The 23,085-nt window shown below is 48.5% G+C and overlaps 1 protein-coding gene across 2 annotated transcripts in view; it reads left to right on the top strand.

Moving 5' to 3' along the window:
- Positions 1–23,085, top strand: part of LOC128336510 (lysosomal alpha-glucosidase-like) — a 53,016-nt gene that overhangs the window by 12,985 nt on the left and 16,946 nt on the right. For both annotated transcript variants that reach the window (XM_053276294.1, XM_053276293.1), the window contains 12 exons: positions 583–1,114; positions 4,266–4,411; positions 6,843–7,008; positions 8,458–8,554; positions 13,875–13,994; positions 16,287–16,405; positions 17,088–17,219; positions 18,186–18,296; positions 18,449–18,562; positions 20,371–20,455; positions 21,092–21,209; positions 21,922–22,055. In XM_053276294.1, coding sequence (XP_053132269.1) covers positions 593–1,114; positions 4,266–4,411; positions 6,843–7,008; positions 8,458–8,554; positions 13,875–13,994; positions 16,287–16,405; positions 17,088–17,219; positions 18,186–18,296; positions 18,449–18,562; positions 20,371–20,455; positions 21,092–21,209; positions 21,922–22,055 — 1,864 coding nt within the window. In that variant the 5' untranslated portion in view covers positions 583–592. The remainder of the gene's footprint in view (positions 1–582; positions 1,115–4,265; positions 4,412–6,842; positions 7,009–8,457; positions 8,555–13,874; positions 13,995–16,286; positions 16,406–17,087; positions 17,220–18,185; positions 18,297–18,448; positions 18,563–20,370; positions 20,456–21,091; positions 21,210–21,921; positions 22,056–23,085) is intronic.

Raw genomic sequence — 23,085 nt, 5'->3', positions numbered from 1 at the left:
GCCCCAAGCCGTGAACATTTGGGTCAGTTCATGCGGAGGAAGGTGGTATTTAAGATATGTGGGTCCAAGAACCAGAAAGGTGTATTCCATTTGACAACTCCTGGCCAACAACCTAGATTTTAGACAAGTTTTAGTTTCTAGTAGGTCTCCAAAGGTGGCCTGATGTAGCTCCGTCTAGCTCAGTGTTGTCTTCAAAGACTGGCAGCGGCTTCTCCAAGGTTGCAGGAAGGAGTCTCTCTCTCTCAGCCCAATCTTGGAGATACTGCCAGGGAGGGGACTTGGAACCTTCTGCTCTTCCCAGAGCAGCTCCATCCCCTAAGGGGGGGAATATCTTACAGTGCTCGCACTTCTAGTCTCCCTTTCATATGCAACTAGGGCAGACCCTGCTTAGCTAAGGGGACAAGACATGCTTGCTACCACAAGACCAGCTCTCCTCTCCTATAGCACAGCAACCTCTGGAGTACCACAGGTTGGGAACCCCTGGTCTACACTTAGGCAGTCCTTGGTTTTCCATGGTGGTTAATCTGGAAAAATACCACTACAGTTGATTTTCTCTCTCTCTCTTTTTCCTTCCTCAACCAGCACAGAAAAAATGAAATTGTATCAGAAGCTGACGACAGATGTCCCCCAGATCACAGAGGCTGGCGAGGAGGCCGCCGACGGGAAACCGCTGTGCCATCAGAAGGTGTCCACTTGGTGGCTGGGCGGAGGTCTCCTGATGGTGGCTGCCCTGCTCAGCGGGGTGACCGTGTGGGTTCTTGGGCAGATCTGGTGGGGTCAGCACGGAGTCCCTCCGCTGGCCAAGTGCCTCTCCATTGCCCAAGACCTGCGCTTTGACTGCTACCCGGAGAGGGCCATGGTGGTGACGCAAGAACTTTGCGAGAGCCGGGGGTGCTGCTTTGTCGAGAGCGACCGGCCCTCGGGCAGCGCGAAAGGGGTGCCGTGGTGCTTTTACCCCCCTGACTTCCCCAGCTATGCCTTGGGGAGTGTGAATGAGACGGATCTAGGGGTGGTGGGTTTCCTGACCAGGAAGACCAAGGCCTATTATCCGCGAGATATCGAGAAGCTGCAGCTCAGCGTGGAGTACGAGACGGATACCCGGTTGCATGTCAAGGCAAGTCATGTGCTATGGTTCCTTTCCCTTAAACCAGGGGTGGGCAATCAAGTTGGCTTGATCACGTGCCATCTCATTGGCTTGATCAGGTGCCATCTCATTGGCCCTCCAGCTGTTGCTGAACTACAACTCCCATCACCCCCAGCCAAGGCCAGGTTTGCCCACCCTTGCCCTAAACCCAGGCGATTCAAACCTTGGCACACTGAGCCTCGATAAGCAAAGCTGTAGCCAGTTTGGGGGCCTGGTGGGACCCCAGATGTAGTGCCTGACAAGTAGGGTTGCCATATTCTGGCCCTCCCAAACAGGGTGCCTGGTTTGCATATTATGTAAATTGGCCTGAAAATAATTTGCATATTTATTTATTTACTTGTTTGATTTCTATACCACCCTTCCAAAAATGACTTGGGGGGTTACATCAAAATAAAAACAATTAATTAGTACATGCAAATTAGCAGCTCCCATTTCCAGTTGACTTGTATTTGCTCTGGATAGTTGGGGAAGATATCTTTTCCTGACCATTTTCCTTGACATATTAACAGCAGCAATAGAACAAAAAATAAGAAATGCACAGCTTTTAAATTCAGGCTGCAATTCTGTACACACTTATTTGAGAGAGAGTCTGATTGAAACGAACGGTGCTTACTTCTAAGTAGGCATGCATTGAACGTAAAGCCAAGAAAGTCCTAAAACACTACAATACACAGCCTGGTAGGCAGGTAGTGATTCATGTCAAAAGCAAGCTATCCTCTCAACTGCCCGAAAGAGATCCCCTGCTGATAACAAACAAGGCAACATTCCTCCGGGGGTTACTGTACTTGTGAAAGGGAAACCCTCCCAGCGAGGCTCCTGTGCTCTTCCTCTCTTAATCCAAGTCCAGTGGTTGAGCAGAATAGTGACTGCACATTTTGCTCCATAACACCGCTTCTACAAGGGCTAGCTCTCTCTTTTTTAATGAAAGCTAAGCAGTCCGGGTGAGATGCTTAAAGTCCGGGTGATGCCCGGAATTCCAGGGAGCATGGCAACCCTACTGACAAGTGGTTTGAAGGGAATGAGAGAGGTGGCATGACAGAGGAGTTCTGGGAGGAACTTCCAGGCATAAGTGGGGGGAGGGGAGTCATTTTGGGGAGCAAATCGTACACGAGGCAGCTCGGGTGGTCAGTACCATCAGCGGGGGATGGATGCTCATAGGTCTCTGTTCCTGGAGGTAAAAAAATAGGTGATAGTATTGCAAGACCTTCAGCTTTCAGTGCAGTATCATACTTCTCTTGTCGTGACTGTCAGGCCTGCTGCTGCGGCCAAAATTTGCCGTGGTGTTTTACAAGCTCGTAAAAGTTTCAAAACCAGAAAAGCTATGATGAAACATTACCGATGTTGTCGGAGGGATGGAAATGAAAATGGGCATGGATGTCCTCCCAAGATTACTCCATGGAGAGAATACAATAATTTGTTCCTTGCTATCCTAACCCAGGGTTTGGCAAACTTGGCCCTCCGGCTGCTTCTGAACTACAACTCCCACCATCCCTGGGGAGTTGTAGTTCATCAACAGTTGGAGGAGGACCAAATTTGACCACCCCTGCCCTAACCCTTTTCTCTGTAGAACACAGGGACACCGGAAGCTGACTGAGTCAGACCATTGGTCCATCTAGCTCAATATCCCCCTGCTAACTGGGCAAAGAGGCACCTTTTAACATGGTGATTCTCTTTATTGAGCAGGGGGAGAGTAACTGGCCTTATCCACCCCCAGCACAGCATCTCTTCAGTGGCTGTTGCTGGTGTTTATCTTATGTTTCTTTTAGATTGTGAGCCCTTTGGGGACAGGGGTCCATCTTATTTATTTGTTTTTTCTCTGTGTAAACCACCCTGAGACAGGAAGGGCAGTATAAAAATCGAATTAAACAAACAAATAAATAAATATTGTCTACACAGACTGGCAGCGGCTTCTCCAAGGTTGCCGGCAGGAATCTTTCTCAGCCCTCTCTTGGAGATGCTGCCCGGGAGGGAACTCAGAACCTTTTTCTGCTCTTCCCAGAGCGGCTTCATCCCCTCAGGGGAATATCTTGCAGTGCTCACACATCAAGTCTCCCATTCATATGCAACCAGGGTGGACCCTGCTTAGCTAAGGGGACAAGTCATGCTGGATACCACAAGTCCAGCTCTCCTCCTGAAAATAAGCAAATAAATAATGCCTGAAAATTTACCCTAATTGTTTGCAGGGAGGGATAATGATACCCGGAGAGCTGTAACAAAGTTTTCGCCTATGTTCCATCACTCGGTGGGTAGACGTTGCCAAGAGTCACTGTGAGCATTTGTCTCCTGAGGTGTTACCAGTGGCCAGAATCTGTGGGTCCGACTCATGGACTAAAAACGGCTTCATAGGACTGAGGGTGATATAGCTAACTGAGCAGTGATGTAGCTGCAAATTCAGAAGTACTGGTGCTCCGTCCCGGTGCGTCCCCCCTTCACTAGGTAAAGGAAAAGTGTGCTGTTGAGTCGATTCTGACTCCTGGTGCCCACAGAGCCCTGTGGTTGTCTTTGGTAGAATATAGGAGGGGTTTACTATTGCCTCCTCCCATGCAGTGTGAGATGATGCCTTTCAGCATCTTCCTAGATCGCTGCTGCCCGATATAGTACCAGTGGGGATTAGAACTGGCAACCTTCTGCTTGTTAGGCATTTCCCCACTACACCACAGATGCAGATTAAGGTGACATGCCCCCCCCACACTACACCCCTGTAAATGACAGTTGGTCACAGAATAACAATAATATTCATGTGGATAAGGAAGAATGCAAATTAAAATAAGCAACAATATATGAGAAAGTGGTAGTTGCTGACAGATTTCCCCCGAGACGCATTTGCCTGTGTTCAGTTAACCATGTGTGCAACCATGAACCACGTTCTGTATTCCAGATCTGCTTTGGGAGAGGCCAAAAAAACTGCCCTGTGTGCACAGAAAATATGGGTTTTTGCACCACTACACTTACAGTCTTGTGACCGTGGTTGCGACCTGGCAGTTCTTTGCAAGCTCCCAAAGCCCTTTCAGGGTCCTGGCCTCAGATTTCTGCCATCCGGGGCACCTGTTCTGTCTGCCTCAATTCAAGACCCCTCTCTTCTCTGTGTGACATGCCCATGTTCCTCTGCCTCCTTCTGTAGATCACCGATGCCAGAAGTCCTCGGTACGAAGTACCCCTCGAGGTTCCTCGGGTGACAAAGAAAGCGGAGAATCCTGCCTACGCCGTGGAGTTCTCCAAGGAGCCCTTTGGGCTGATAGTTACACGCCGAGCTTCCGGGACAGTTCTGTAAGAATCTGCCATCTTATCCCCCTAACATGTCGTTCTCCTATAGAAAGGTCATGGGCACATAGGAAGCTGTCTTCTGCTGCATCAGACCATTGGTCCATCTAGCGCAGTATTGTCTGTGGCTGGGTTACCCGACCTGGGGTCCTCCAGGTCTTTGCTCCCGTCATCCCATTGTGGCTGGAGATGCTGGGAGTTGTCGTTCAGCAATATCTGGAGGCCACAGGTGGGGAACCCCTGATCTGCATTGACAGGCAACACAGCTCCCCCAGGTGACAGGCAGGAGTCTCTCCCAGCCCTACTGGGAGATGTCACATGGATTGAACCTGGGACCTTCTGCGTGCCTGGCAGATGATCTTCCACTGAGCAACGGCCCTATCCCCTAAGAGGAGTACTGTAAAGCGCTCACATGCAGTCTCCCATCCAAATATAAACCAGAGCAGACCCTGCACAGCAAATGGGAAAAATCCTGCTTGTTACCGCATCACCAGATGGAGAACAGGTCATTGGCAGGAACCTCGGAAGCCGCCTTATTCAGAGTCAGACTCTTGGTCCATCAGGCCTGCTCAACTTCGGCCCTCCTGCAGATGCTGGCCTGCAACTCCCACAATCCCTGGCTATTGGCTACTATGGCTGGGAATTATGGGAGTTGTAGTCCAAAAACAGCTGGGCGGGGGGCAGAGTTGAGCAGGCCTGATTCTAGCTCAGTATTGCCTGCACTGACTGTCAGCAGCTCTCCAAAGTTTCAGGCAGGACTCTCTCCCAGCCTCACATGGGGATGTCATCAGGGGTTGAACCAGGGACCTTCTAAAGCAGGTGCATTTCCACTGAGCTATGGTTCCATCCCCTAAGGGGAATATCTTACAACACACACACACACAAATTTATTTTTTTATTTATTTTATCTTTATATCCCGTTGTTCCTCCAAAGGGCCCAGAGTGGTGTACTACATACTTGGGTTTCTCCTCACAACACCCCTGTGAAGTAGGTTAAGCTGAGAGAGAAGTGACTGGCCCAGAGTCACCCAGCTAGTATCATGGCTGAATGGGGATTTGAACTCGGGTCTCCCCGGTCCTAGTCCAGCACTCTAACCACTACACCACGCTGGTGTATACTGCCTTTCATTCTAAGACCCCAAGGCAGTTAACAACTAAAATGAAATCCAATATAGCATAAAAACCAGATAAAACTATAAAATTCAGTAATAGGCATTAAAACAGAACCAAGCGTATAAACATTTAAAAAGAGCAGGGACAGCTCATTGGCCAAAAGCCCGAGGGCAGTCTTCACTCTCTTCCTGATTTGATGCAGCAGAGGCATGTGCCGATGCAAAGATAATTTAATACACTATCATCTTTGGGAACTGGTTGAGACCAAACAGTTTTGAGTTTCCAAGCCCTGCGCTGGTTTTGCCCTGTGCCTGTTATTGGGTCCCCCACAGACAGGCACATTATAAGAAGCTTCCTGTCTGAACCTGACCTTGCCTCCGTATCAAGGTTCACGTACGTGTAGTCTCCCATCCAAATGCAAACCAAGGCAGGCCCTGCTTAGCAAAGGCGGGAATTCACGCTCGCTGCCACAAGACCAGCTCTCTCCCAGCAGGCTGGGTCAGCTCGTTCCTGGCTTGCAATTGCAAGCCAGGGCTGAAAGCCACCTCTCCTTGTCCCAGAGAGAGCCAGATCAAGCCCGGCCTGAGACCATTTCCACACACTGTTGCAATGGCCTGAGTGCTGATTCACTGTGGTGTGCCCTCATGCTGTTCCAGTACCTTCTAAGCTGAACCACGTGGGCGAGGCAAACGCTTTGGTTCCTTCCAGTGCCTGGGGGCTGCAGGATGGTTGCATGGAAAAGAACCGTGCTGTTTGCCCTGTTCCCATGGTTTCTTCACCTTGCTGGCACCCATGGGGAAGATCCTTCTTCGTTGACATAGGAAGCTGCCTTATACCCCTTCTTCGCCCAATGAGCCCCACTGCCCATCATCTAGAGAGGTCCCTCTACGGCTGCCACCAGCTCGTCTGCTGGCTACGCGGGGACGGACCTTCTCTGTTGCAGCCCCGAGACTCTGGAATGCGCTCCCTGCTGAGATTAGAGCTTCCCCATCTCTAAGAGCTTTTTAAAAAATCCTTAAAGACTTACCTTTTCACCCAAGCTTCTGCCAAGGAGGGAACTTGGGACCTAGATGCTCTTCCCAGAGTGGCCCCATCCCCTAAGGGGAATATCTTACAGTGCTCACATGTAGTCTCCCATTCAAATGCAAACCAGGATGGATCCTGCTCAGCAAAGGGGACAAGTCATGCTTGCTACCACAAGACCTCTTCCCCCATGTCCCACGTGTCCCATGCCCCCTCCCTGGGAAATTGAGAAGTCTACAACCTTGGCTGCACATCTTTTTTTTTTTTTTTTTTTAATATAACATAATCTCTCCTGGTCTAGGTTGAACACCACAGTGGCTCCCTTCTTCTTTGCAGACCAGTTTCTCCAGATTTCTACTGTCCTCCCATCAAAATTCCTTTATGGCCTTGGAGAACATCGGAGCAACTTCCTACACGATCTGGAGTGGAATACCCTGACGTTCTGGGCACGGGATGTTCCTCCTACGGTACTCTTTCTCCATAACTGGCATGTCGGACCCTTTTCCATCTGTGAGGATGAGGACAATCACTCCAAGGAGTCCTGTTGAAATTAAAAGGACAAATTAGGTATTGTTTGATTTGTCCTTTTAATTCCAGTGGGACTACTTGGAGTCATTTTCCTCATTGTGTCAGCCCCTGTGATTTGTTGGGGGTTGTAATTTTTATCCCCCAGGTAATTAGCAGAGCACTAAAGAAGCTACCCACTCCAGTTACAGAGTACAATGCAGAGTTTAGTTGTTGCAGCTGTTTAGAGAAGACACATGGAGATCCTTGTAGAACTAGATTTATTAGTGAAGTACACTTTGGATAGGAAAGACCTAATCCTAATCTATCAAACTTCATCATGAATAGGTAGGGAGGGAGAGAGATGTTTCCATCTGCTCTCTAAGAGGTAAGGAAGGGATTCTGACTCTCACACGATTTACCTTGCATGGAGGAGAGGTTTATCATTGGCTACTAGTCAGAGGGCTATAGGCCACCTCCAGCCTCAAAGGCAGGATGCCTCTGAGTACCAGTTGCAGGGGAGTAACAGCAGGGGAGCGGGCATGGCCTCAACTCCTGCCTGTAGGCTCCCAGCGGCATCTGTTGGGACACTATGTGGAACAGGATGCTGGACTAGATGGGCCTTCTTGGGCCTGATCCAGCAGGGCTGTTCTGATGTTCTTGCCCCATGAAACCTGGGTGTTTTCCACACAGGGCTTTTAGTTCGCCTCTCCTCCAGAATTGAGGGGGTGCATTCACATATCGACCAGATTGACCTCAAAGTCCCTGTGAGCTCTCGGGGAGCTCTTCACACACAATTCGGGCTTTTCATTGCACATTAAGAGTGTTGCCCGATTTATATCCGGGATCTTTAAAAATCCACTTTTTGCGGCATCATTTTTGGGGCAACTTCGAACACACAGTAAAGCCTCGCAGTAAAGCCTGCTGTGTGAAAAACGCCCGGCTCTTCCTACTTTTTTCTGTCTGGCTTCCTAGACACTTGAGACCTGAACAAAATGCAAGGTGGGAAATCTTCCTGCTCAAAGATCATTTGTATTTTTTTAAAAAAAGAATTTAAAATCAGGTTTGGGGTGGGGAATTTCCATCAGGACTGCAGTGTCACGGTTTGGAAGGGTTTAATCTCTTTCCCCATGCCTGTGGGTTCTCAGACTTGGGTCCCCAGATGTTGCTGGACTACAACTCCCATCATCTCCAGCCAAAGTGGATGGCCACAGTGACCATCCAAATCCCACAATGACTGGGGATGATGGGAGTTGTAGTCCAACAATATCTGCGGACCCAAGTTTGAGAACCCCTTGGATAACCAATCTGAAGTATGACGTAAACTTCAGCATGCACACCTACTGTGCCTGAGGAGGCAGGGATGGAGGTCACGGCTGGTGGTTGAAATCAAGGCTGTCTTTCATTTTCAGGAGTCCTACAATCTGTATGGCGTTCACCCATTTTACTTGCTCATGGAGAATGACGGAGCTGCCCATGGGGTTTTCCTCTTGAACAGTAATGCAATGGGTGTGTATCTCTCTTGAATGTGGATGGTGGGTGGAATAATCTGTGGACTCTAGCCAGCCTATATGCTCTGAGTGTTGCCTTGTCTTTCTGAACTTCTTCAAAAGAGATGGACAACATGCAGAGAGAGAGAGAGAGAGATCAGAAGATCTGCCCTTGGAAGTGTAAAGACCCCTGCTAACTTGGCAAAGAGGCACCTTTTAATGTGGTGATTCTCTTTATTTAGGAGGGGGAGAGTAACTGGCCCTGTCCACCTCCACCACAGTACCTCCACTGACTGTTGCTGGTGTCTATCTTAAGTTTCTTTTTAGATTATGAGCCCTTTGGGGACAGCTGCCATATACTGAGTCAGACCATTGGTCTATCTAGCTCAGTATTGTCTTCGCAGACTGGCAGCAGCTTCTCCAAGGCTGCAGGCAGGAATCTCCCTCAGCTCTATCTTGGAGATGCTGTCAGGGAGGGAACTTGGAACCTTCTGCTCTTCCCAAAGCAGCTCCATCTCCTGAGGGAAATATCTTACAGTGCTCACACTTCTAGTCTCCCTTTCATTTCCAACCAGGGTGGAACCTGCTTAGCTAAGGGGACAAGTCATGCTTGCTACCACAAGACCAGCTCTCCTGGAGAAACTTGCCTATGTACACTGCTCTGGGCTCCTTGGAGGAAGAGCAGAATATAAATGTAATTAAATCTTATTCTTATTATCATTACATCCCGCTCTTCCTCCAAAGAGCCCAGAGTGGTGTACTACATACTTAAGTTTCTCCTCTCAACAACCCTGTGAAGTAGGCTAGGCTGAGAGAGAAGTGACTGACCCAGAGTCACCCAGCTAGTATCATGGCTGAATGGGGATTTGAACTCGGGTCTCTCCGGTCCTAGTCCAGCACTCTAACCACTACACCACGAATGAATGAATCAATGAAATAAAGCCACCTTGATGGCACCCCAGTAATCTGCTGCCTGAGGCAACCACCTCACCGCGCCTCATGGAAGGACCGCCTCCGTCGTAAGTAGGTAAAACTTTATTTCGGTCGTAGACCAGCAATACAACAATATAAAACAAATAAGAAAAAAATAATATTATAAAATCAGACTACATCTATATGCATTTGGCATATTATATAACAATATTTGGCCACAATAGGAATAGCATCCGAATTAGGATTAGTGAGCAAATCGTTTAAATAAAAATCATCTCCACGACCCAGAAAATTCATCAAAAGTGGGGCAATTAGGTGGCGTCTTATGTCTCTGTAATAATCACAATACAGTAGACCGCTTCTGTTTTCAGGCAGCCCCGTGGACTGAAGGCTGAGAGGGCCTTGAGCTGAGCCCGGGCTTTGGACTCCAGAAGCGGCAGCAGGAGAACTGTGTGGTTGTGGGGGCTCTGTGTAAAGCCGAGACATCTGTTTCCTGGCTGGAGCCCAGCTCTTGAGCAACCCGCGAGCAGTTTAACCGCATCTTGAAGCTGCCGTGGCCCCAGAGCCAGCAGCTGGGCGCCTCCTGGCCGCCCGCTTTCTCCGACCTCCCTCTTGAAGGTCTGTGGCCTTTTGGCTGCGTGGAGGTTAAGAGCATTGCTGGGGGCATCCTTCCTGTAGGGCCAGGAGTGCAGCGGGCCAGGCGAGGTCATGAAAGGCGCGGGAAGCAGAAGCCTCTGCATGCCCTCGAGATCTATTAAGAACGGCCGCTTCCTTGAAGCGAGAGCCTTCAAGGCCTGGAGGCAGTGATCTCCTCCTCGCATGAGCACCCCGGTCTGCCCTGGTTGCATCTGAATGGGAGACTTGATGTGTGAGCAATGCAAGATATTCCCCTCAGGGGATGAAGCCGCTCTGGGAAGAGCATCAGAAGGTTCCCAGTTCCCTCCCTGGCTTCTCCAAGATAGGACAAGATTTTTTAATAGGACAAGATTTTTTTCTTGAACCAACAAACTACCAAAGCATACAGTACGTTGCCAAAGCACAATTATATACAAAGTGGTTGTTTGTACATCATATATCTACAGAGATTTACACACAAGGATTTGGAAACCCACAAGGTCCATTTCCACAATTTGTGCCATTGCTGTTTAGAAGAGATACTCTTGCCTTTTTGCACATAACCATACAAACTTTTCCAGAAGAGATTTACTGTCTTATCTGCGTGAACCTCTTGGTCGCATCTTCCCTCCCTATTTCTATGCAGGAGCATTGCATAAATGACATACAGGTTTACTAACCTGATTACGAGAAGGGGAACGTTCCAATTCCCTAGTATGAGGGCACCCGTTCCGTCCCATTTCCTTGAAGTTTTTTTTCTGGGACCTCGAAAGGAGGTTCTATCGCTCAAACCCGAGGTTAGTTCTTCCCAAGTCTGTTTTTCCAAATCAGGCCACTCTAACAGCTTGCTTACTCCCTGCCACACTCTTTTGGCTACCACACACTCTTTTAAGAAATGTGAGTGGGTTTCCCTGAATGTTTTGCCTAGCTCACTAGCTTTCTGTTTGCAGGTGATTTTAGGGCTGAGAGAGATTCCTGCCTGGAACCTTGGAGAAGCCGCTGCCAGTCTGTGAAGACAACACTGAGCTAGATAGACCAATGGTCTGACTCAGTATATGGCAGTTTCCTATGTTCCTATGTCTTTCCAGCTGCACGAAACATTGTTACCCTCCAGGATAAACTGGTACCAAGCACAGGAGTTGCAGGGAGAGTCATAGCAATAGACAGTTGACTGCAAACCCATCTCCCCAACCTCTTCACTTGAGAGATCTTTCCAGACCCCTCAACTTGCTAATGAATCTCTGTAGCAGAAGCCCAAAGTCACTGGTGTAGGAAAGGAAGTTGTTGGCAGCTGGGCTGCCGTTGCTTTTCTCAGACTTGCCCTTGCGCCCTTAACAGCAGCTGGCCTCACAGAGGTCCAAGGAAAGGCTGTCTGTGTGTCTGTCTGTTTGTTGAAAATATTTATACCCTGACCTTCCAGTACACTGCTGTTCAGGGCGGCTTGCAAAACCAGTGAAACGGCAATATAAACACTATGAAACAATTAGAAACCAGCTGAAAAAAAAGCCTCTGTTAAGATCCTATTTAAAATGATGAGTTTAAAAAGTCAAAAAAATTAAAAAGTTAAAACCCAGCAGATATATTATTTATTTATTATTTTTTATTTATCCGGTTTCTATACCGCCCTACCAGAAATGGGTCAGGGCAGTTTGCACAGAGAAAAAATAAATAAGAAAGAAAGAAAGAAAGAAAGAAAGAAAGAAAGAAAGAAAGAGGGCTCCCTGTCCCCAAAGGGCTCACAGTCTAAAAGAAACATAAGATAGACACCAGCAACGGTCACTGGAGGTACTGTGCTGGGGGTAGATAGGGCCACTTACTCTCCCCCGGCTAAATAAAGAGAATCACCACGCTAAAAGGTGCCTCTTTACCAAGCTGCAGCTAAAATGTTTAAACAGTGGGGCTGTAGCTCAGTGGAAGAGCATCTGCATGTTTGCGTGCAGAAGGTCCCAGGTTCAACCCCTGGCAGCATCTGTGGGTGGTGCTGGAAAAGACTCCGGCCTGAAACCACCGAGAGCTGCTGCCAGTCAGTGTAGACAGTAATGAGCTAGGTGGACCAATGGTCTGACTCGGTATAAGGCAGCTTCCTGTATTCCTATGTTGGGTCTTCAGCAATGTCTTAAAGACCATGGCGGAGCTCTTCCGGGAAGGCGTTCCAAAACTGAAGGGCCACACCCAAAGGGGCATTGTTTCTCTTCCCTGCCTACCAAATCTCAGTGGCGGCATTGAGGCTGTATAGAGCTCTCTCCAAGAGATTAGACAGGTTCTTTCTCTCTCTCTCTCTCTCTCTCTCTCCCCTCCACTCTCTTTTTCTTTCCTTCTCCAGATAGACAGTGAAGACCTTTCAGAAGACCTTTGGTGTTGCTGTTTGAAATGGCTTTATTTTTTGCTGCACCAACTTGCCCCTAAGTTGTTGATGTGTTTTCCTTGTTTGATTGTTACATACATATGCATGTGTTGCAAGCCACTTGGATAATATCTTGATTTCAATTCAATTCCTTTATTACAGCACAATATACAAACAGAAGCCCAGCAAAATAAACGTACAAGGTTATGATACAATAGTTAAGCACATAGTTAAACATAGTTAACAATGATTCTTAATGTACCCCTGGCGAATTTTATTGGCTTTTAAACAGAACTTTGCCACATTGTAAGATCTCAGATCATTCTGGTCTGTTAAAAGATAATCAAGATAAAAAGAATCTGTACAACCTGGATGGCAACTAATCAAAGGGGTTCTATGTTTATGCCGTATATCTCGGTGAAATTGACAGTAAAAGAGCACATGAGCCGTGGTTTCAATATCTCCCGATTTGCAGGGACAAGTGCATTCTTTATAGGGGATTTTTCGATATCTCCCTTCCAGGACTGCTGTTTGCAAGGCATTGTATCATGCCTGTGTCAGAGCTCTGCAGTATTTTGGCATGGCTATCTGGTTTAGGTATCTGGCAGGGTTGAAACTCAGAACTTGGTTACCCAAATAGACACCAAGAGGAATAGAGCCCTGATCAATTTGACGCTCCATGTCATTTATTCTTTGTCTGAGTTTGACCCTGGCATTTTCATATCCCAGCATTATCAGTGCGAAAGGGGAGAAACCATAATGGGGCAACCGTTCCTCCAGCTCTCTTTTCCACCTGGGGTGATAGATGTCCTTTAGCACAAGTGGAGCTAAACCCACAGGGTGGGAAACCAGCTTCAGCCAGAATCCAAAGCTATGGATCCATGCGAAATGTCTTGATTTAAAACCAGGCATCTGTGAGTTAAAAATAATAAATACCAATAAAGAAATGTAATTTAAGACAAGAAAAGAAAAAGCAGCTGCACTTGAATGCAGTTGTACACTGTATCCAAGCTGCAGAATTCAGTATTTATTGGTGTGGAATTTGGGTTCCTTTATATTTAAATCGTACACCTTAAGTGGCGCAGCAGGGAAATGCTTGACTAACATGCAGAAGGTTGCCAGTTCGAATCCCTGCTGGTACTATATCAGGCAGCAGCGATATAGGAAGATGCTGAAAGGCATCATCTCATACTGCGCGGGAGGAAGCAATGCTAAACCCCTCCTGTATTCTACCAAAGAAAACCACCGGGCTCTGTGGGTGCCAGGAGTCGAAATCGACTTCACGGCACACTTTACCTTTATATTTAAATCACTGTATAGATGGCCTTGGAAGTTTCCTGGGCAAAGGGACGGTTGGTGTACCCGGAACTGCTGGAATACTCAGTGTGGGAAGCTTGTTGTAATAGTGGTGACTATATTGTGTTCCTCTCTCCTGTTCATTGCCCAGAGGTGGCACTACAGCCAGCACCTGCCCTTACTTGGAGAACCATTGGAGGAGTTCTGGATTTTTACATCTTTTTGGGACCAGACCCCAACTTGGTGGTCCAGCAGTACCAGCAGGTAATCGGTGAGTATCTAAAGGTCATTGATGGTAGTCAGGAGGGGTCCAACCTCCCCTGGGAATCACAATTTCCCCAGAAACAATTTCCCTGGCGCAGCAGGGAAATTGGGCGGCCCGGTACTCAAAGAACATGTACATATAGTGAGCATTTCAGAAACCTGGTGGGACAGTGAGAATCAGTGGGGCATGGTTATTATCCCTGGATATATAATCTAGAGACAGGACAAAGACAGCTGCAAGGGATGTGGTGTTGCTCTGTGTCAAAGACGTCAAAGGAGAGCTGGTCTTGTGGTGGCAAGCATGACTTGTCCCCTTAGCTAAGCAGGGTCTACCCTGGTTGCATATGAATGGGCGACTAGAAGTGTGAGCACTGTAAGATATTCCCCCCAGGGGATGGAGTCCCTCTGGGAAGAGCAGAAGGTTCCAAGTTCCCTCCCTGGCAGCATCTCCAAGATAAAGGGCTGAGAGAGACTCCTGCCTGCAACCTTGGAGAAGCAGCTGCCAGTCTGTGTAGACAATACTGAGCTCGATAGACCATGGGCCTGACTCAGTACAAGGCAGCTTCCTAGGTTCCTATGTAATGGGCCTCAGCAGTGGGCCTCCTCCGAGTCCGAAGGCCCAGAAAACTATTACCAGCCATGAAGTGTGTTAGACTGTGCATGAGAGCAGGGGCAGGCACACTAATGGGGTATGTGAATAGCATGATCAGCCACGTATCAGTGGTACATCTGCTGGTAACCTCCAGACTGGATTAGCCACACAGAGACCTAAGTTTGGGCGGGGTATAAATTTAACAAATAAATAAATAACTGCAATGCGCTCTATGTGGGGCTGCCCTTGTATGTAGTCTGGAAACTTCAGTTGATCTAGAATGCGGCAGCCAGGTTGGTCTCTGGGTCATCTCGGAGAGACCATATCACTCCTGTATTGAAGGAGCTACACTGGCTGCCAATATGTTTCCGGGCAAAATACAAGGTGCTGGTTATAACCTATAAAGCCCCAAACAGTTTGGGTCCTGGGTATTTAAGGGAACGCCTTCTTCGGCACGAACCCCACCGCCCACTGAGATCCGCTGGAGAGGTCCATCTGCAGTTGCCACCGGCTCGTCTGGTGGCCACTCAGGGACGGGCCTTCTCTGCTGCTGCCCCGAGGCTTTGGAATGCGCTCCCTAGTGAATAAGAGCCTCCCCATCTCTGACAAATTTTTAAAAGTCTTTAAAGATGCATCTGTTCACCCAGACTTTTAATTAATATTGTTTTAATGCTGTTTTAAAATGTTGTTTTAAAAATTTCAAATTGTTATAATGTTTTAAACTTTTCATTTTTGTTTTAACGAATGTTTTACTTCGTTTCTATTTTGTTGTAAACCGCCCAGAGACGTAAGTTTTGGGCGGTATAAAAATATGTTAATAAATAAATAATAATAAATAAATAAGTGTAGGTGTGTCTGGGGAGTGAACACAGATAATACTGTGCATATATTGGATCTAGAAGATTTGTCATCTCTTTGTGTTATAAATAGAAGAAAACACAGCCCTCTGACATTAGCCAGCTTTTTGTGCACAGATGATAACCCAAACAGCTCATTTGCACAAAATCAAAGCTATTGAAAAACCAACACAACTAGAAAATGGAGTAAAGGCGATTGGGACCACCCACAGGCGACTGCTGCAAAGTCTTATCTGCAGTGTCTTCTAAATGCTTAATTTTGTACGTCGTGTCGGCACAGCTAGAATCAGGGAGCATCCCTTGAGCCCGCGCTTGCTGGAGGGATCTTATTCACACCCAGAATTCTCTCTGGCAAGGTTGCCCCTCTTTTGTCTCTTATCTTATGCCTTTACAAGTAGCCTGCCACAAAGAAATGAAAGGGTGGGGGAGCTAAAATTTCTGGATCAGCATGCCAGGAGCTTTTTCAGAGGGCGACTTTACTGCAACTTTGGGAGGATGTGTGTGTGTTCGCGTATCAGCCAGATTTACCCCAATGTCCATGCAGTGTTTCAGAGAGCACTTCACACACGATTCGGGTTTCCCCCTCCGTATCGGAACCTAGCCCGATTTATGTCCGGGGTTAAAAAAAATCCTCTTTTTGCATCGGAGTATCCATTATGCCCCGAACTCTCAGTAAAGCCTTGTGGTCAAGCCTGTTGTCTGAAAAGCCCCCAGGAAAAGCTTTGGCTGCTACATTTCTGCATGCCAGGCTGGTACTGCTAAAGGCAGCAGAGAAGGAGCCAGCAGGAAAATGGTTGCAGCTCCGGATTGCGGAGGTCTCCGTGCTGAACTCCCTCTGCTTCTGCTCCAGGTTTTCCAGCCATGCCCCCTTTCTGGGGCCTGGGCTTCCACCTTTGCCGCTGGGGCTATGGGACCAGTAACGAGACCTGGCAGACGGTTAAGGCCATGAGGAATTTCCAGATCCCCCAGGTAAATAAATATATGAATACATCATTTGGTAGTGGGGTTCTGAATTCGATCTATTCCACGCTGGTCTGTACAATTAATAAAATCTATCTGTCATCAGCTGCGGTGGGGCGCAGCAGAGTAGCAGCTTGCCTAGGGAGCAAGAGGCTGTGAGTTCGAATACGTGCCAGTGTGCTTCCCAGACTGTGCCTAGTAAATATATATTTGTAGTCACCTATATCGGGCAGCAAGCCACCTAGTGGTGCAGCGGGGAAGTAACTTGCCTAGGGAGCAAGAGGTTCTAGTTCGAATCCCTGCTGCTATGTTTCCCGGACTATGGGAAACACCTCTATCGGGCAGCAGTGATATAAGAAGGTACTGAAAGGCATCATCTCATGCTGCGCGGGAGGAGGAACTGGTAAACCTCTCCTGCATTCTACCAAGAAAACCGCATGGCTCTGTGGTTGCCAGGAGTCGACTCTGACTCGACGGCACAATCTTTCTTGCTTATCTGTCCATCAACCCTCTCTACAATCAGAAAGGGGGCAGAAGATGGGATAACATAACATTAAAGCACAATAAGAGCCCTTCTGGATCAGACCAAAGGTGTGATGTGTGTCCCCCCCCGCTGAGCAGGGAGTTGGTTTTCCCAATCCTAGCCTGTTGCTCTAACCACTATGTCACTCTACCTCTCCCCACCCCGCAGGATGCCCAGTGGAATGACATTGACTACATGGACGGCTACAGAGACTTCACCATGGACTCCCAGAAGTTTGCCACTCTCCCGCAGCTGGTGGAAGATCTTCATAAGCACGGACAGTACTACGTCATGATTCTGGTAGCCTGATTTCTTCCTTTTTAAAAAAATCTCAATAATAAAAGCGTAAAAACAAGATAGGCTTAAGTTTGGCAAAGGGGAGCAACAAGACACCATTTTAAAAACATAAGAACAGCCCTGCTGGATCAGGCCCAAGGAAGCCTATCTAGTCCAGCATCCTGTTTCACACAGTGGCCCACCAGATGCTTCTGAGGAGTCCACAGGCAAGAGGCGAGGGCATGCCCCCTCTCCTGCTCTTGCTCCCTTGCAACTGGTATATACTGCCATATACTGAGTCAGACCATTGGTCCAACTAGCTCAGTATTGTCTACCCAGACAGGCAGCGGCTTCTCCAAGGTTGCAGGCAGGGATCTCTCTCAGTCCCATCTTGGAGATGCTGCCCGGGAGGGAACTTGGGACCTAGATGCTCTTCCCAGAGTATCTCCATCCCTTAAGGGGAATATCTTACAGTGCTCACACACTGCTTCCCAGAGTGGCCTCATCCCCTAAGGGGGATTTCTTACAGTGCTCACACATGTAGTCTCCCATCCAAATGCAAACCAGGGTGGACCCTGCTTTGCATAGGGGGCAATTCATGTTTGCTGCCACAAGACCAGCTCTCCACCCTTAGGTCAGGGATCCTCTTGCCCCATTCTTGGCAACCTCTCCTCCCACTTCCGGTAGCCCGGCTTCCCACTTTGGCTACCATGACAGGGATCCAAGGACCTAGTTCATCCACAACCTTATGCCTGCTTATTGGGGGCCAGTCCCTTTGAGCAAAATTAAGTTTTCTTCTGAGTAAACAGGGTTGGACCGCAAAGCTAACTGGCTTCCGGCAGCCCAATAAGCTTTTTGACTTTTTCTTTCTTTGAACCGCGGAGTTTCACAGTTCCTCTTTGGATCCTGGTCTAGGATCCAAAGAGATCCTAGGAGAAGAAAACGCTGGTGTTTTGCTTGACCCAGTTTTAACATCCATCTTTTCCCCAGGACCCTGGGATCAGTAGCACTCATCCTCCTGGTTCCTATTGGCCGTATGATGAAGGCTTGAAGCGTGGCATCTTCATCAACACCACCCAAGGGAAAACGCTAATAGGGCAGGTGAGAATGACGTTAGGGGTGCCTTTTTAGTTCTTAAATTTCAATATACGTGTCTTTTTAAAAACTTTATCAAAAAGAACAATATGATACGTGTTGCTCCTCCTGTTACCCATCAAATGCATGTGTGTGTGCTTCTGTTCCCACCCCGCTAGGTATGGCCTGGCCTCACTGCTTTCCCAGACTTTTCGAACCCAAACACCCATCAGTGGTGGCTGGAGAACCTGAACCATTTCCATTCTCTTGTTCCCTTCGACGGCCTTTGGATTGTAAGTTCCTTCTTGCCTTTCTTGGGGTCTGATCTACAAAATATAGACAGTTGTCTTAAAATGGGAAATGATAATAATAATCGGTAGCATGTATATGGTGCTTCTGAGTGCGCAAAACACTCGGGTCTTCAAAGCAATCTGGAATACTAGGATAGATGTTGATTGCTCCAGCTTCCCCGGGGGCATCGGTCAGGAAAAAAGCAAACAGCCAGTACATGGGAACATAGGCAGCTGCCATATGCTGAGTCAGACCATTGGTCCATCTAGCTGAGCATTGTCTGCACAGACTGGCAGTGGCTTCTCCAAGGTTGCAGGCAGGAGTCTCTCTCAGCCCTATCTTAACAGAGGAACCTAGGAAGCTGCCATATACCGAGTCAGACCATTGGTCCATCTAGCTCAGGATTGTCTACACAGACTGGAGAGTCTCTCTCAGCCCTATCTTGGAGATGCCAGGGAGGGAACGTGGGACCTAGACGCTCTTCCCAGGGTGGCTCCATCCTCTAAAGGGAATATCTTACCGTGCTCACACTTCTAGTCTCCCATTCATATGCAACCAGGGCAGACCCTGCTTAGCTAAGGGGACAAGTCATGCTTGCTACCACAAGACCAGCTTGGAGATGCTGCCAGGGAGGGAACTTGGAATCTCCTGCATGCAAGCAGGCAGGTGCTCTTCCCAGATTGGCCACACATGTCTCCCATTCAAATGCAAACTAGGGCAGACCCTGCTTAGCAAAGGGGACAATTTATGCTTGCTACCACAAGGCCAGTTCTCCTCCTCTTAGACCAGCTATCAGCTTGGGGTATTCCAGGGGTAGCATCACTTCAGCCCTGTCTTGGAAATGCCAGGGAGGGAATCTGAGACCTTCTGCATGCAAGCATGCCGATGCTCTTCCCAGAGCGGCCCCATTACCCCCTCAAGGGAATATCTTCCAGTGCTCACATGTCGTATTCCATCCAAATGCAAACCAGGGTGGACCCTGCTTAGCAAAGAGGACAAGTCATGCTTGCTACCCCAAGACCAGCTCTTTTCCCTCAAATGATCCAGCTTGTTGAGGTTTGGGGTGTCTCCCCCCCCCCACCTCCCCACTCCGCTAAATATGTCCCTGGAAGAGCTGATGGAATCCAGATCTCATCCTGGGTGTTCCAGATTAGAGTCTGAGCTCTAGGTTTGGTAACAGAGAGCTCAGAAGTACGTGGCAGGGCTTAAGCTGAGGGCTGTGATCAGATTAAGTGAGACAGATTCTCGGCGACATGGGTTCCCTTGCTCGAGACCCGAGATGTTGTTGGACTACAACTCCCATCATGTGGCTGGGGATGGTGGGAGTTGTCATCCAATATCTGGGGGCCCAAACTTGGCAACCTCGGCTCTATGGCTTAGAAGTCCAGGGCGTCCGCACCCCCTAGGGCCCCCCCAAATCTTCTTTACTCTGTCCTGGGTGGTGTAGTCGCTGTTGGCCCGCACTACGCCAGGCGGCCAAGTGTGACTGTGACCTGTGCCGGGTGCTTTAGAGATGGGGAGTGGGGGGTGAAGTGGAGAGAGAAATAAGTGGGATGGGAATATGTTAAATTGCGTGTTGAAAAGTTTCTGCTGACGCATATTTGCATCAACATACCTGTTTTGTATTCTTACATTCTTGTGAGTTCAGTTGCTGTTGGTGCCCTCAAGAACCCACGGGTTAAAAATACTGCCTGTGTCACGGTGTGTGTGTGTGGGGTGGGGGGTGGGTGGGTGGGGGGTGATACTTAACTTTCCATAGCCATTGTTGGAACTGGTCCGATTTGTAATGCACACCAACCTCTCTGCCTAGGACATGAATGAGCCATCTAACTTCATGGATGGTTCGGTAGAAGGCTGTCTCCAAGGGGAACTGGACCACCCGCCTTACGTGCCTGGTAAGGAAGGGGAGGCGGTCATCCCCACTTTGTGTTGAGCAGATACAACTGCAGAGGGGAGCTGTTGGCATTGCTGGTGAACATTGGCCAGAATGCACATCTCTTTACTGAGCAGGGGAAGAGCAACAGTGTTCCTTCTAACAGGGATTCCCAGATGTTGTTTTAGATTGTGAGCCCTCTGGGGACAGGGATCCATCTTATTTATTTATTATTTCTCTGTGTAAACCGCCCTGAGCCATTTTTGGAAAGGAGGTATAGAAATCGAATAAATAATAAATAATAATAATACAACTCCCATAACCCCCAGGCAAAAGCCATTGCAGCTGGGGATTCTGGGAATTGTAGTCCACAACATCTGGGAATCCTTGTTAGAGGAAACACTGGAGAGCAACTGGCCCTCTCCATCCCCAGCACAGCATCCCTCCAGTGGCTGTCGCTGGTGTCTATCTTGTGTTTCTTTTTAGATTGTGAGCCCTTTGGGGTCAAGGGACCATCTTATTTATTTCTTCTTTCTCTATGTAAACCACTTTGGACACTTTTGTTGAGAAGCAGTATACAGATATTTGTTGTTGATGATGATGGTCAATCCTCCTCCTCCTCTTCTTACTAGCCTTTCTCTCTCTCTCTCTCTGCTAGCCATCCTGGGAAGCTCCCTGTCTGCCAAGACCATCTGTGCCTCAGCCAGGCAGTGCACGTCTATGCACTACAACCTACACAACCTCTATGGGCTGATGGAAGCCAAAGCTACCGCTAGGTAACCCCCCAACATCTCAGGGGATGGGTTTACTTGGGGAGTGGGGAGCAGCTGTGACTGCTGGAAGCAGTGCCCAGGCCCAATGAACATCCCTTTCCACTTAGGAAGCTGCCTTTTACTGAGTCAGACCATAGGTCCATCTCGCTCAGTATTGACCACACAGACTGGCAGCGGCTTCTCCAAGGTTTCAGGCAGGAATCTCTCTCAGCCCTATCTTGGAGATGCTGCCAGGGAGGGAAACTTGGAGCATGCAGGTGCTCTTCCCAGAGTGGCCCCATCCCCTAAGGGGAATATCTTCCACTGCTCACACATGTAGTCTCCCACTCAAATGTAAACCAGGGCAGATCTTGCTTAGCAAGGGAGACAATTCATGCTTTCTACCCCAAGACCAACTCTGAGCACAGACACATTCTGTGCTCAGGATAATCAGCTTTTCAAATAAGTACAAAAGCTGCCCATTTGCATGTATTATCATGCCACATTTAGTATATTTTAGATCCAGCCTTTCCCCAAGAAGCAGAGAGCACTTTGCAGTATTCTCCGACCCCTGCCTGTTTTGTTTCACAGCAACAGCAAGGTCTGCTCTAGTCTTTACCCGGCTTGGGCTGCCTACATGCCAGCCCCCTTCGTCTCCAGGAGGGTCCCCTTGCTTTGCAGATCCTCAGGTGGGAGGGGAATGTTCAGCCCTGGCCTCTCCCGTTATGTCTTCCAGCGCTCTGATCACCCTCCGGGGGAAGCGGCCCTTTGTCATCTCCCGTTCCACCTTCCCGAGCCAAGGCAAATATTCCGGACACTGGCTGGGCGACAACAGGAGTGAGTGGAAGGACATGGTCTGGTCCATCCCAGGTGTGTACATGCTGTGAGTGCGGGTGTCTGTCTACCTTCCTCGAACCGGCAGCCTCAAACCAAACCAGACCAGACCAGACAAGACAACTCGAGCTGTGCTCCTCTGGCTGGTCTTGCCTATGAGGGGTGGATGTCATAAGTGAGAAGGTCCTCGCTGAGACATTCCAGATCCAGACTCTTTAGGGCCTGTGTGAAGCTTTGCCTGAAACCGAAATCCCCCAGCACCTTTTGGAGAGGACCATTTTCATTTTGCAGTACAGTCACAGGAACATAGGAAGCTGATATATACTGAGTCAGACCATTGGTCTGTCTAGCTCAGGATTTTCTTCACAGACTGGCAGTAGCTTCTCCAAGGTTGCAGGCAGGGATCTCTCTCAGCCCTATCTTGGAGATGCTGCCAGAGAGGGAACATGGGACCTAGATGCTCTTCCCAGAGCGGCTCCATCCCCTGAGGGGAATATCTTACAGTGCTCACACTTCTAGTCTCCCTTTCATATGCAACCAGGGTGAACCCTGCTTAGCTAAGGCGACAAGTCATGCTTGCTACCACAAGACCAGCTCATCCCTCACCAACCATGGCAAAACCTTGGCCTTGGCAAATTTGCGGTTGGCGAGGCATTAGAGTCTATGGGAAAGGGGTGGTTAGGGGAACTGTGGTCGTGAAAAAACCGAAAAATCAAAGAAAACATACAAAAATATTGACAAAAATCACCTGGAATCCCTTAAAATCACCAAGAATAAGCCAAGAGGAGTGAGCAAATTGAACCTCTGGCAAATTTTGAAACCCCGCCCCCCAAATTGCTCAAAGGCATTTTTGAACCCCCAAAAAACCACTCAGAGTCGGCAGGGTCAGCAAGAGGAATGAGCGGATTGAACCTCTGAAACCCAGCCCCCACCTCAAATTGCAGGAACCCTCCACCCCATCACGGGAAAAAATCTCGCTAAACTGTGGATCCTCGGTTCGCGGTTGGCGAGACCAGTCACCATTTCCCAGTCGTGGATACTCAAAACCGTGATTGATTGGGGAAGG

The sequence above is a fragment of the Hemicordylus capensis genome, chromosome 13, assembly GCF_027244095.1.
Source record: "Hemicordylus capensis ecotype Gifberg chromosome 13, rHemCap1.1.pri, whole genome shotgun sequence".
Lineage (NCBI taxonomy): Eukaryota > Metazoa > Chordata > Lepidosauria > Squamata > Cordylidae > Hemicordylus > Hemicordylus capensis.
The sequence above is the reverse complement of the archived record's forward strand: the minus strand, read 5'-3'. Positions and strand labels throughout refer to the sequence as shown.